Raw genomic sequence first — 13,933 nt, forward strand, 5'->3', positions numbered from 1 at the left:
GAGATGTAGGGGGGGGAGGGCAAGGCTGTGCGGCTCAGCTGATCCTGGCAGGGGGAAATCTTCATCAGCTGAGCTGCCAGGAATTCCTGAAACTGGCTCAGTTGATGGGGATTCCTCTGCTGCGATCAGCTGATGGGAAGCCTATGGATTTTGTTTTTTTTGCTTTTTGGGTGGTGGGAGGGAGTCGTGACCACTCAGGCAGTAAAGGGGGGGGGCATGCCTTAAATCCTCCAGTTGTCTTCTTGTCAGTTTGGGCACCTATGTGGAACTTAGACGCAACTCAAACAGGCCTAACTGCCAGCGTCTAAGTTCCCTCTAGGAAAGCTTTGATTATGGCTGCAGTATGTTCAGGTTGAAGCCTGCCTGATTCTCACCCATAACACACTTTCCAACACGCCCCTTTGATCTCTGGATGCACAGCAACTTAGAAGTGCTGCTGCATATCCAGAAAGTAGGTTTTGATTATCGGCATTTGGACAACCTGCTATTAGGACATCCAAGTGCCGACTTAGGCTGATTTTTGGATGTTTTAAAGTTTTGATTATGAGCCCCATAGCGCATATGTTACCTGGACTTCCCATGGAAAAACTGAAGGCAGGAATTTCCGATGGTCCACAGATCAGACAACATATAAATGACCCACACTTCATAGCATCAGTGAATGAAATCGAATCATATGCCTGGTCTTCATTTGTTCTTGTGAAAAGTTTTCTTGGCAACAAGAGACAGGCAACTACATACAATTAGTAGAGGATTTGCTCTTTCATTTCAACAGGCTTGGCTGTAACATGAGTGTTAAAGTCCATTATCTGCACAGTCACAAGATTTTGAAGAGCATAGAGAGAATAGAAAGGGACAGATTCTTCAAACTTTCGAAAAATAAAAGAACAAGAGGGCATTCGGAGAAGTTGAAAGGGGACAGATTCAAAACAAATGCTAGGAAGTTCTTCTTTACTCAACGTGTGGTGGACACTTGGAATGCGCTTCCAGAGGACGTAATAGGGCAGAGTACGGTATTGGGGTTCAAGAAAGGATTGGACATTTTCCTACTAGAAAAGGGGATAGAAGGGTATAGATAGAAGAGTACTGTGCAGGTCCTGGACCTGTTGTGCTGCCGCGTGAGGGGACTGCTGGGCGTGATGGACCTCGGGTCTGACCCAGCGGAGGCAATGCTTATGTTCTTATGTCACTTAGATCGTTTTTCAGAGAACCTTGGTGACTTAAGCGAAGAGCAAGGTGAAAGATTTCACCAAGACATAAAAACAATGGAAGCCAGACACCATGGAAGATGGGATGCACACATGATGGCAGACTATTGTTAGAATCTTAAGCAGGATTGTCCTGGCAGATCCACTCTTGGAAATCTTACAAAAGGAGCAGGAAAGTTTGTATCATAAGAGCATAAGAAGCTAAGGCAGACCAGAGGTCCATCTTGCCCAGCGGTCCGCTCCCGCGGCGGCCCATCAGGCCTATTGCCTGATCAGTGGTCCCTGACTATTCCTATAACTTGCCTCTCACTCCTATCCCTATAACCTACCTCTACTCCTATCTGTACCCCTCAATCCCTTTGTCCTCTAGGAACCTATCCAAACCTTCTTTGAAGCCCTGCAACGTGCTCCTGCCTATCACAGCCTCCGGAAGCGCATTCCATGTATCCACCACCCTCTGGGTGAAAAAGAACTTCCTAGCGTTTGTTCTAAACCTGTCCCCTTTCAATTTCTCCGAGTGCCCCATTGTACTTGTGGTTCCCCATAATTTGAAAAAACTGTCCCTGTCTACTTTTTCTATGCCCTTCAGGATCTTGAAGGTTTCTATCATGTCTCCTCTAAGTCTCCGCTTCTCCAGGGTATGCTTTTGGTATGAAATAAGTAGATTTTCATGTTGTACACTTTTCTTTTAATTTTTAATATATTTCCTTCATGCTTCAAAGATATTAATTTAAACACTACATTAAAATATCCTGATTTTTTAAATGGGTGAGCAGAGTGAAGAGTGGTATGTGTCACATGTTCTGTATCTCAAAAACTAGAGCTGATAGGGAGAAAACTGGTGCCATTTTTGGAATCAGCAGGTCAAATATACCCAGAAATAGGTCTAATATTTGAGGCACTAAAATTAGTGTTGGCCAGTGTTATTTCTTCTATAGCTGACTTTGATGTACATGTCTTTAATGATTACCTTCAATAGTGATGTTTGATTGGATTCTTTTAATCAAATGTGGTTTGGGGATGTTTTTCTGGATGAAGTGCTCCTGGGTTGTAGTTTTCATCTTTGTGGTGCGGTCAGGAGCCAAAAGAGAACCTGGGGGAAGAAGGATTGTGTGGAGGGGGGTCATTGAATAACATTTCAGGAAAATTAAAACCAGATTTTTTTTTTCAGTCAGCATTTAGGATTACAGGGTTCAAGCTCCTTGTGATGAATTCAAATAAATATAGACCACTTAATAGATAATTTAACAGTGCTTACAAAATCACATCTGAATGAATTACCTGAATGTGTGTTTGCTGGCAGTTCTCCACATCTGGTAGGACATTCCTTACCTACATTCGCTAGATCTGCGTGGTAGATCAAATACCTGCAATTGCTGGCAGCTCTCCATATCTGGGCTGTGGCCCCGATTTCCAGTCCTTGAAGAAGTCCTTGTTGGTGGTGTGGTCTTGGAACTTAGCCTGACTACCATGAATGTTGCTTGGAGGGCGACGGACAGTGTTAATCACAGGCTCCTTTGGTGGGAAATGTAGGCTGTACATGGTCTCACTCAACAGTGGTTCCTCAGGGGCCTTGTACAATTCCTTCTGTAAAGCGAATTAATGACTTTTGACTTACAGTTGGTAGGATAAAAAAGTGACCAGGAGCTTTACTCAGTAATTAGGTCATGGAGTGCCTTTTTTGTTACTAAATTGTAAATACGGTTATATTTCAGTTTCATTTCACTTGGAGTCTTGTAAGCACATACTTTTTCCCCTTATTCTCCATCATTACGATAGAACAAACTGGAATGGTGAACATTTTTAGCTGCTGCTGATGCTATTCCTGGATATTCATAGCCCTGAGGTCCGATATGACTGCTTAACTCAGGTGGTTAAGTACTGAACATCGGCACTTAACCACATAAATGCCGACTCTGATTCTGGACCACCAACAAAATAGTCAGCTTTCACTTCGGTGATCTGTAATGATATTTAGTGGCACTAAAAAGTAAAGCCCTCCTCCCCTTTACATAAGTGGTTTTAGTGTTGGCCGCGGCGGTAATAGCTCCAAAGTTCATAGGCATTCTATGAACGTCAGCGCTGTTACCGCTGTGACTGGTGCTAAAAACGCTAGCGCGGCTTTGTAAAGGAGGGGGTAAGTGACAGGAATCCATGTGGCTATAATCTACTGTTTGAATTGCTAGGGGTATCATTTAAGAGAGTGATGACCTATGATGGGCTGACAGAAAATAAGGGGATATGTCTTGAAACAGCCTGAGGTGAAATGTGAAGTCATGTTGGTAGTACATCCCCCAAACGAAAAGCAAAAACCAAAAACAACTGCAGACTATGTACAAGATGCAGGCATTGTTTATTTCAAACTCTAATGGTATATACAACCTTATTACCAACCGAGGGACCCGACATGTTCGTGTTTCGGACAACACACCTTCCTCAGGGGTCCGTGGTAGATAAGGTTTTGCAACAAACAGCATTAAAGGGAAAAAAGAAGTGCCCAAACGAGTGTAGTGCTGGATTGCTATGCTTCTTACAATCTAGCACTACACTCGTTCGGGCACTTGTTTTTTCCCTTTAATGCTGAGGAAGGTGTGTTGTCCGAAATCAGAGCATGGGAAGGCTGTGAAGCAGCGTCTTTAGTGTGATGTGGCCGCTGCTGGAGCCAGTAGGTTTGACGGTCGTCTCGTGGTGGGAAGGTCAATGGGGTCGGCTGCACGGTGGTGATAGTGGCGGGGTGGGGGGGGGAGAGGGTTCTACTGCACAGGGGGATGGCTGGCAGGCAGGTACAAAGATCCACTGCAAATCATTTTATAACTGCAATGCAATATGGCAGACTTCTGTTTTAGGCCATTTTACAAATATGTGAAGAGGGACCGGGGAGCAGGGAAGAGGTGCTGCTGACGAGGGGGGGGGGGGGGAAGAGAGTTCTACTGCACAGGGGGATAGCAGGCAGGCAGGCAAGCTGGCTTTGGAGGGTGGGGGTGGGACAAAGTCTGGAAGGCGGTGAGGGGGAGCAGGGAAGAGGTGCTGCTGGACTGGGGGAGCAAAGAAGAGGGACAGGGGGAGCAGGGAAGAGGTGCTGCTGGACAGGGGGAGCAGAGAAGAGGGGCAGGGGGAGTACATAAGAGGTGCTGCTGGACCGGGGGAACAGGGAAGAGGGACAGGGGGAGCAAGGAAGAGGTGCTGCTGAACAGGGAAGTGGGTTGGAGGAGGGAAATGCTGCTGCTGCTGCACAGGAAAATGGAGGGGGAGGGAATGCTTCTGCTGCTACTGCACAGGGAAGTGGAGTGAGGAGGGAAATGCTGCTGGTGAGAAAAGGGGGCTGGGGCTGAAAGGGAAAAGATGGGAGAAGGGGGCTGGGGGTAAAAATGGGTTTGGAATTGGAGCTGGGACTGAAAATAGGGGACATGTGAGGGAAGGAGGCTTTACTAGCACCCGTTAATGTAACGGGCTTAAACACTAGTATGTAAATATATCTGAAACATAATCATTATGAATATCCTGAAAAATGGATCAATTGGAAACAGAGGAGGCACCTCAAAGATAGGGTGGAGAACTTCAGTTCTAGGATAAAGAGCTGGCATTCCAGGCTGTTTTACAATCAGTTTGACAAAGGTAATATAACCCAGATGCTCTGGTGAACACTGTTGAGACAGATGCTAGCTTGGATTTGCTGCAGTATGTGATCAAGAAATGTGGGCAAGATTTTCTAAGACTTCTTTCCCATTTATATTTTACGTGGAAAATGCGTTGTTCATTTCCAGACAAGCAAAAAAGGCAAGCAAAATGTCGAAATCAACCAACAGTGATATTTTCTAGTGTAAAACTCTCAATTAAAAAAGTTAAAAAAGTTAAAAAAGCTGAGGTCCCAACTAGGATCCTACCTAGGCTGGTAAGTAAATTAATGGAAACACTTTTAAAATAGAAAATACGAGGGGGCACTGAAAAGTTCTCAGCCCAGCAAAGAAGAAAATGAAGTGGATATGGTTAAATCAATGATCTGAAACAATGTCTACACATGGAATTTCATTTCTGCAACTTGGCACTTAACGAAATATGATAACACTCTCTTCAGCTGCAATGGCAAAAAACACTCAGAATTTAGGAAGTTGGTTGGTTGGGCTGAAAACTTTTCGGCACCCCCCTCATATTGACCTTTCTGGAATCCTGTAGATTAAGGGACCCGTGGCAACTTGGATTCACTAGAGGCAGGACTTGACAGACAAATCTGATCAATTTCTTTGACTGGGTGACCAGAGAATTGGGTAGAGGGAGTGCGCTAGATGTGGTGTATTTACATTTTAGTGTTCCACACAGGCATCTATTAAATAATCGGAGTGCTCTTGGGATGGCCAAAAAGTGATGGACTGGGTCAGGAACTGGTTGAATGGATGGAGATCTCTCTGAGGATAGGGATGTTGCCAGTGGTGTGCCTCAAGGTTCTGTTCTTGGGCCTGTTCTTTTTAACATCTTAGTAAGTGATATTGCTGAAGGGCTGTCAGGTAAGATTTGCCTCTTTGCAGATGATACAAAATCTGCAATAGAGTAGATCCCCCCCCTGATGGTGTGAATAACATAAAGAAAGACCTGGCGAAGTTTGAAGAATGGTCTGAAATTTGGCAGCTAAAATTTAATGCTAAGAACTGCAAGGTCATGCATTTGGGTTGCAAAAACCCGAGGGAACGGTACAGTTTAGGGGGTGAAGAATTTATGTGTATGACAGAAGAGCAGGAGTTGGGTGTGATTATATGTGATGATTTAAAGGTGGCCAAACAATGCAATGGTGAAAGCTCAAAGGATATTAGGGTGCATAGGGAGGGCCAGTAGGAAAAAGGAGGTATTGATGTCCTTGTATAAGACTGGTGAGATCTAATTTAAAATATTGTGTATAATTCTGGAGAGCACACCTTCATAAAGATATAAACAGGATGTAGTTGGTCCAGAGGAAGGCTACTAAAATGATCGGTGGTCTTCATCATAAGACATATGGAGACAGAGTTAAAGATCTCAATATGTATACTTTGGAGGAAATGCGGGAGAAGGGAGATATGATAGAGACGTTTAAATGCCTACATGGTATAAATGCGCATGAGGCAAATCTCTTTCATTTGAAAAGAAGCTCCGGAATTAGAAGGCATAGGATGAAGTCAAGAGGTTATAGGCTCAAGAGTAATCTAAGGAAATACTTTTTTTCAGAAAGGATGTTTGATGCATGGAACAGTCTCCCAGTAGAAGTGGTGGAGACAGTCTGTGTCTGAATTTAAGAATGCATGGGACAGGCACTTGAGTTCTTAGGGAGAGGAGGAGATAGTGGATACTGTGGATAGGCAGACTGGACGGGCCATATGGCATTGTTTTCAGCAATCCTCCATGTTCCGCACAGAATCTAACAACGCTGCCCTATATTTCCTGAAGCAGCGCGATAGCAAAACGCTGGCTACTTGCAGTAGGACCAGGTCATTGTGTGCTCTGCAGGTTATGGTTGTCATTTGTTCAGCACGTTTGTTTAAATTGTGATATCAAAGAGTATGATTAAGTTGTTGCAAGAAGTCAGATTTTAAATTTGATTTTTGAATAAAGGAGTTTTTTTTGAGCTGATGAAGTTATTACCCTCTCTCTAATGGGCGTTTGCTCTGCTCCTCACAGGGTTCTGAGGCTTTTTCCTCCATTTTTTGAGTCTAGCTCCTTTTCTGTTTAATCTGTGTAGCTGAAGCAAGTGCTTGATAGTTTACATCATTGTGATCACTTTGTTATTTCCCCCTAAGTATAATAGTCGTCTATAACTACAAGGTAAAGGCATACTGCTTTCCATAAGCTGGAAGGAATGGTGGGTAGTGGGTGAAAGAAGAGAGGAACTGTGGAGGGCCTTGTCAACAGTCTCCAGCTTACCGGCATGTAGGGTTTGGTTCTCTCTCCCAGCTCCTTGGGGATAAACTCTGACCGCTGGGTAGTGTCGAATGTCATGCTTGGGTGGCTGGGAAGTAGAGGTGTGCGGAGGGGCCTCTTACTACTTCGGGGGTGCACATCTGTGAGAAAGAAAGAGTGGCAGCATGATGATAAAGTCTGTAACCTTGAGCAATGCAACGTAAATTGTGTTTATAGGAATCACTTATCTTCTCAGTCATGGGAATATCTTTTTACTACCCACTGAGTAAGCTACATAATAATAGCTATATTTCTGGAGGCTGCCTTATCTGTCTTTCCCTCTCACTCCCTTTCTATTCCCTCCCCCACCTCAGCACCTCTTTCCCTCCTTTCCTCCAAACTATGTCCTAAGTTTGTGCCCCCTTCCTTCCTTCTGTGTCCAAACATACTCCCTCCTTCCCTTCTGTGTCCAAATACACTCCTTCCTTCCCTTCTGTGTCCCAAGTTCATGCCGCCCTCCTTCCTTCCAACCTTTGTCTGAAGTTCTTGCCCCTCCCATGTCCCAATACGCTCTCTCCTTTGTCCCAAGTCCATGCCCCCTCTCTCTTCCTTTCTTGTCCCAAATGCGCTTGCTCTCTCCTTCTCTTCTGTGGCCCAAGTACTTGGGCCCCCCTCCCCTCCTGCGAGTGTGTACCAGACAGAGCCTCCAGGTAGGCTGCCTCCTTCCTGCCTTACTAACTTCTTCGCAGGGCCATGGGCAGCAGTTCCTGCATGCAGCATGTGGCTGACCTGGAAGCCGTCCCACTAATGTAAGCTCTGATGTTGGAGGGAAGACTTCCGGATTGGCTGTAGGTGGGGTGCAGGGAGCATTGCATGTGGCTTTGTGGAGGTGAGAGTGCGGCTGGGGAGCAGGAAGAAGGAGACACTTGCGAGATAACATCTGTGGGAGTCCTTTGAGGTGTCCCCATCCCTGAAGGATCCCTGCAACCATGGTGGGGATCCCCACCGGATCCCCACGGTCCCAGGGGGGAACCCAGCAGGATCCCTGGGATTCCCATCAACTAAGTTCCCGTTCAGCTCTCTAGTACTCACTGTAATTCAAGGAGAAGACATAGAGTGTGAGGATTTAGTGAAGTTGCCTTAGATGGAAGGAGATCTTTACAAATAAGTAGTAAACCATATAAAAATAAAGATGAAGGCCCAGATTCTATATAAAGCCCCGTTGTTGATCGCCAATCACATGTCAATCATGCGATGGTGCCTTTTATAGAATCATACCTTCAGGAAAGTTAGGTCAGGGCTTTCAAGGCCTACATTTCCAGTGCCTACCTTTTATGTGAATTGCGCTTACAGAGGCGCTTTATGATGCCAAAAGCCACTTCCGGAATTAGCCATGCCCACAGTAGCAATAGACATCGTAAAAAAGTCTCCTTAGGTGCAATTCCGGCATTAAAAAAAAAAAAAATACCGGTAGATGCCTTTCAACTTAATCAAGGCCAAATTTCAGAAGCAGACAGTCGCTAATAACAACTTGCCTGTGAGACTGGTCTATTACTGCTCAAAATCTTTTGTTAACAAGCATAAATAATGTGTATGCCAAAAATTTGAACAAGCTTAAATAAATCCTCTATCTGTCTACCTATCTAAAATTTGGTTTATTTGGAACATTTTGGACTTGGCACCACTTAGCTTTATAGCTTAAACTTCTAATCCATGATGTCAGCCAAGAAACATAATTTATACATATAGGTGGCCAACAAATATAACGTGAATTACTTCAAGTATCCAATTTAAATGTTTCACACTTTGTGCGGATATTTAACAGTGCTAGTCATATAGATCAGTGGTTCCCAACCCTGTCCTGGAGGACTACCAGGCCATTCAAGTTTTCAAGCTAGCCCTAATGAATATGCATGAGAGAGATTTGCATATAATGAAAGTGACAGGCATGCAAATCTGCCCCATGCATATTCATTAGAGCTATCCTGAAAACTCGATTGGCCTGGTGGTCCTCCAGGACAGGGTTGGGAACTAGAGAATAACACGGTGACAAAATTCATCACCGTTCCCGTCCTCGCGGATAACCGCGGGAAACCATCTTCATGTCATTCTTTAAGGAGAGAGGGAAGAATCAGAGTATGAATGGCCACAATCACTGACCCTCAAGCTTTGCTTTGAAGAATGCTGGTGTAGAAGGACCGATGTTGAAACAGACACTACAGAATGACAGTCTCTGGAACTAAGAGCAGATATTGTGATGTCATAATGCCTCAATCCACAAGTGCCTAAGAGCCAATCACATCAGTGATGTCACAATGGCTTCATTATCCTTGGCTCACATAAGAATCAGAGTATGAATGGCCACAACCACTGACCTGCAAGCTTTGCTTTGAAGAATGCTGGTGTAGAAGGACTGAGGTTGAAATAGACACTAGAAAATGACATGGGATTATTTCCCGCGGTTATCCGTGGGGACGGGAACGGTGATGAATTTTGTCACCGTGTCATTCTCTATTGGGAACCACTGGTATAGATAACACCAGTGAATGCATGGATGATTTGAAAATCATCTAACTTAGGGGCTTTTTTTTTAAATTAAACCGTGCTAAGGCCTTAATGTACTTGAAATGTAGGAAAACAGACTACCACAAAACGTATTAAAGCATTTTGTGGTATTTTCCCCTTTTCTGCCTGTTAACTATTTTTGTAAAAAAAATGTTTTTGGAGGGGATGTGTCATGGGTGGAGAATGGGCGTGGAAGAGTTAACCAGCTAGCGCCCAATGGCATAGTAAGGGAAGGGGCAGGCAGTAGACTGCCCCAGGCGCCGTCTTGGTGGGGGCACTGGCGCCTCTCCAGTTCTTCCCCGCCACGCGCCTTCAATTCCCCGCCACCCTACCTCTAGCTCTCGCCAGTGTGAGCAGCAGCTCCGACCTGCTGCTCACGGTGGCCTATGACATTTCTGGGTCCCACGACTAGGAAGGGACATCAGAGGGGGAGCCAACATTGGCACGGGCAGCAAGGTAGAGATGTTGCTCGCACAGGGGAAGCTAAACAGGCATGGGGAACGCACTTGGCAGAAGGGGGCGGGTAAGGATTGTTGGGGGGGGAGGAGTATAGAAGAGGACGAAAGGGCACCATCACCCCAGGTGTTTCCTACCCAGGGGTCTCAAAGTCCCTCCTTGAGGGCCGCAATCCAGTCGGGTTTTCAGGATTTCCCCAATGAATATGCATGAGATCTATGTGCATGCACTGCTTTCAATGCATATTCATTGGGGAAATCCTGAAAACCCGACTGGATTGCGGCCCTCATGGAGGGACTTTGAGATCCCTGCTCCTACCCTTGCTGCACCACTGCTAGTGCATTTGGATTCCACACACTAACCTGGCAGCAGTTAGCATAAGTGCCCCTGCATTAACTTTTTAAGAATTTAAGAATTTTATGGATGTTTGGGAGCCATTGGCTAAATATTGTAAAGAGGAAGAATTTTGTGGACATGTAAACATACACATCCTGGGAGGGTGGGGGAATGGAAATGGTATTGATATAGGAATTTATGAATAGTTTCATGAAGATTTTAATATATTTGTATTGGGTGGGAGGGAGGGGATAAAAATAATAGAGCATTAATGTTATACATTTTTTGTGCTTGGTTTGTAATACCCATATTTGTGATTCATTTGTTGCACAATTGTAGCTTGAAAAATTAATAAAGATTTATAAAAAAACCAACAACACTTTTTACAAGTAATGCATGTCAATATGAACATTAGTACCACCTGAAAAAAAGATAAAGAAAAAAGTTTTAAATTGTATTATGTTAAATCTGTGCTTAGCACACAGGAAAGCCCAGATTTCAGCACACTTTAGTAAAAGGAGCCTTTACTCATTTCCAACTGTACCATATCATATTTATCTCTATATCATCATTTGATATGTTGCCATCAGTTTGAAATAATATATATATATATATATATATATATATATACACCTTCATTTGCTGTTTTTTTTGTTCCTTTTTCAAGTTAAAAATATTCAGAATTTCCATTTGGGTCCAAAATTAACAAAACTTTTAAAGGTTTTTGTGCAATCTGAAAGGGGACAGTAGCTGTAAAAAAAATTCTTCCGCTCTGGCCAAGGGCAGTGACAGAATTTACTTACTGCGAGGAGAGGTGAAGGTGGATTTGTAGTGAGACAGCTGACATCTTTGTGAGACCGGAAGCTCCTGCACCGGAGTAATCCCTTTTGTGCAGTTTTTGTGGTGTCTGTGACGACTAAATCCCAAAACAAAAAAAGTAATTTATTATTCTCAGAAGCAGCTATTCCTCTCAATAACCTGTTCACAGATCTCTTCTTTGTGCCTCTCTAGCCTTTTCCTTCATTCACTTCGACATTTCTGTTTTTTATGCCATTAGGGCTGAAAATATTTTAATATGGTTGCACCATTTACAGAGGATTACACATGGTTAGAAAAATGGAAATATATTGATTTTTCAGCTTGGCAGTTTCTTTGTATTCCATAGGGCTTCCAGTTTAGTCAGAAACAATTGAGTGAAAGGTTACAGCCACCATATTGGATGTGGCCACAGCCATGGACAGAAGTGAATAGGCATTGCTCCTGCCTCAACGGACCCTGCTGGACCACCAGGAATTTAAGTGGGGGTGGGGATGGTAGGGGGTTGTATGCTTCTGGATGGGGGAGGTGCAGGAATGAGGGTAATTAGGGTAGACCGGGAGAGTTTCATGTGTATTGCTTTGTTGTATATGACTTGTATGAAATATGTTATTTAAAATGAATTTTTTAAATTTTTTCAGTGAGGGTGCAATAAAAATGGTTAAATAATAAACAAATATTTATCATAATATTTAATGATTTGAATGTATAGCTCTTTTTGTATTGAACTTTTGTAAATTAACCAGAGCTATTGAAGATATTTTATAAGTCCCGCTGGTTTTTGTGTAATGAATATGCATGAGAGAAATTTGCATATAGTGAAGGTGACATGCATACAAATCTTGCTCATGTATATTCATTAGAGATAGTCTGAACTCTGACTGGATAGTGATCCTCCAGGACAGGTATGAGAACTATTGCTCTAGTCTAAATGATAGGGAAAACACCATGAAATAAAATTTTTCTGTCCCCCCCCTCCCCACATAGAGAATGAGCAGATGTTTACAGAGATTAGGAAAACTGGCAAATTGGGCAACAGTATAATAATGAGTGATTTTAATTGCCACTATCAATAAGGAGGAGAAGTGTGTTCTCTCATCAACATGTAACACCTTTACTGGTTAAATCTCACTGGCTCCCAATCTCGCACCGTATCACTTATAAAATAATGTTGTTGACGCCTTTTACTGAATTACAAGTGCATTTATTCTGCAGCTCCTCAGGATCTCTCCTCTCTTAACTCTTCCTGCACCCCTCCCTGGAACTCAGTTTATCGGGTGAGTCACTCAACTGTTCCCCCTCCTCCACCGCCAACTCCAGACTCCAGTCCTTCCATCTTGCTGCACCATGCAGCTGGACTAGACTTCCTGAGTCAGGGCCGGTTTCTCAAAACTTACCGAGCCTTTAACGATGGTAGCTAAACAAACCGGCTCCAGCCGGTATAGAGTGGTAGTATTTTACTGGTTGAATATCGGAACAGCTCCCTAGCAGCCTCCGACTCTGCCATATGAATGTATTACAATGAGGTCATTAATATTAAAATGGTAGTAAAATGGGCTCGTTAATATTTAAATGAGCACTCCGGGCGATTCTTTATCATCGCTGGGTGATTCTCCAAGTGCGGCGCCGGCTTTTGACGACCAAACATTACTGGCTGGTCCGGGGGGTACTGATACTGTGAAAAGTGCATCTCAAACATGTGTTTCTGGCTGTGGCTCATGATAAATTTTTTGGAAGCTCTTCTTTTTGTACTTCAGTTTTTTTTTATGTTTTCCAAAAACCAATAAAAATTTTTTTGAACTAAAAAAAAAAAAAAAAAAAAAAAAAAAATATACCATTCACATAAATTATGGTAATATAATAGTTTGGGCTGAAAAAAATTTTGGGCGTGTCTTATAGGCGCTTGTTGAGAGCTGATGCTTGCACCCCCCCCCCACACTTCTGGGGGATCCTTGCAGTATAATGCTAAGAAAGTGGCACTCCAATAAGGCACGCCCACAATAAGCATGCCTATGGCGTAGTTTTCCCCAGCACATGTGCCCATTTATGCCTCTTTCCGTGGTCTATTATGCACATGTACCGATCGCTATCACCAGCGACTCATCTCATGTAAATTTGGCGTCCCTCCGTGAACCTCATTTGCATGCGCAGTTCTTCAAGAATGACTCGTCTTTTTTAAAATCGTTGCATTTATGACTGCGACAGCAGCCCATCGGATTTTGTCGGTGATAATAGAGAATCCAGCTCTCAGTATAGGGGTGCTGAAAAGTTCTCAGCCCAATCAACTTCCTAAAATTGATGTTATTTTGCCACTCTAGCTGAAAAGATGCTATTTTAGTTTTGTAACTTGCCAATTTGCAGACTCTTAACAAAATAAACAAAAATAGCACTCTACTTGTATTCGGCTACAGTGGCAAAATAGCATCAGATTTAGGAAGTTGGATGGGCTGAGAACTTTTCAGCACCCCCTGGTATGTCAAGCTCCTTCACAGGCTGTATTCTAATCACCTTATGAGGATGCTTTAAATTCTTAACCTCTTATTCACCAGTTCAGAATCCATGCTGTTTTAATAATTCTCATAATAAATGAAACCCCCTAATTTCTTATTCGTCCTATTTGTCTTATAAGCTCTGTAGAGCAGTGACTGTCTCTTATGTATTTGTATATCGTGCTGCGGTTTAGTGTG

The 13,933-nt window shown here is 43.4% G+C and overlaps 1 protein-coding gene across 3 annotated transcripts in view; it reads right to left on the bottom strand.

The window, feature by feature from the left end:
* Positions 1–13,933, bottom strand: part of LOC117347893 (stabilizer of axonemal microtubules 1-like) — a 32,107-nt gene that overhangs the window by 16,413 nt on the left and 1,761 nt on the right. For 2 of the 3 annotated variants that reach the window (XM_033919384.1, XM_033919382.1), the window contains exons 2-5: positions 11,234–11,346; positions 7,098–7,234; positions 2,576–2,795; positions 2,179–2,301 (exon numbers count right to left, since the gene is read on the bottom strand). In XM_033919384.1, coding sequence (XP_033775275.1) covers positions 2,179–2,301; positions 2,576–2,795; positions 7,098–7,234; positions 11,234–11,346 — 593 coding nt within the window. The remainder of the gene's footprint in view (positions 1–2,178; positions 2,302–2,575; positions 2,796–7,097; positions 7,235–11,233; positions 11,347–13,933) is intronic. The other variant, XM_033919383.1, reaches the window with a different exon arrangement.

Source organism: Geotrypetes seraphini, chromosome 13 (genome assembly GCF_902459505.1).
Source record: "Geotrypetes seraphini chromosome 13, aGeoSer1.1, whole genome shotgun sequence".
Taxonomy (NCBI): domain Eukaryota; kingdom Metazoa; phylum Chordata; class Amphibia; order Gymnophiona; family Dermophiidae; genus Geotrypetes; species Geotrypetes seraphini.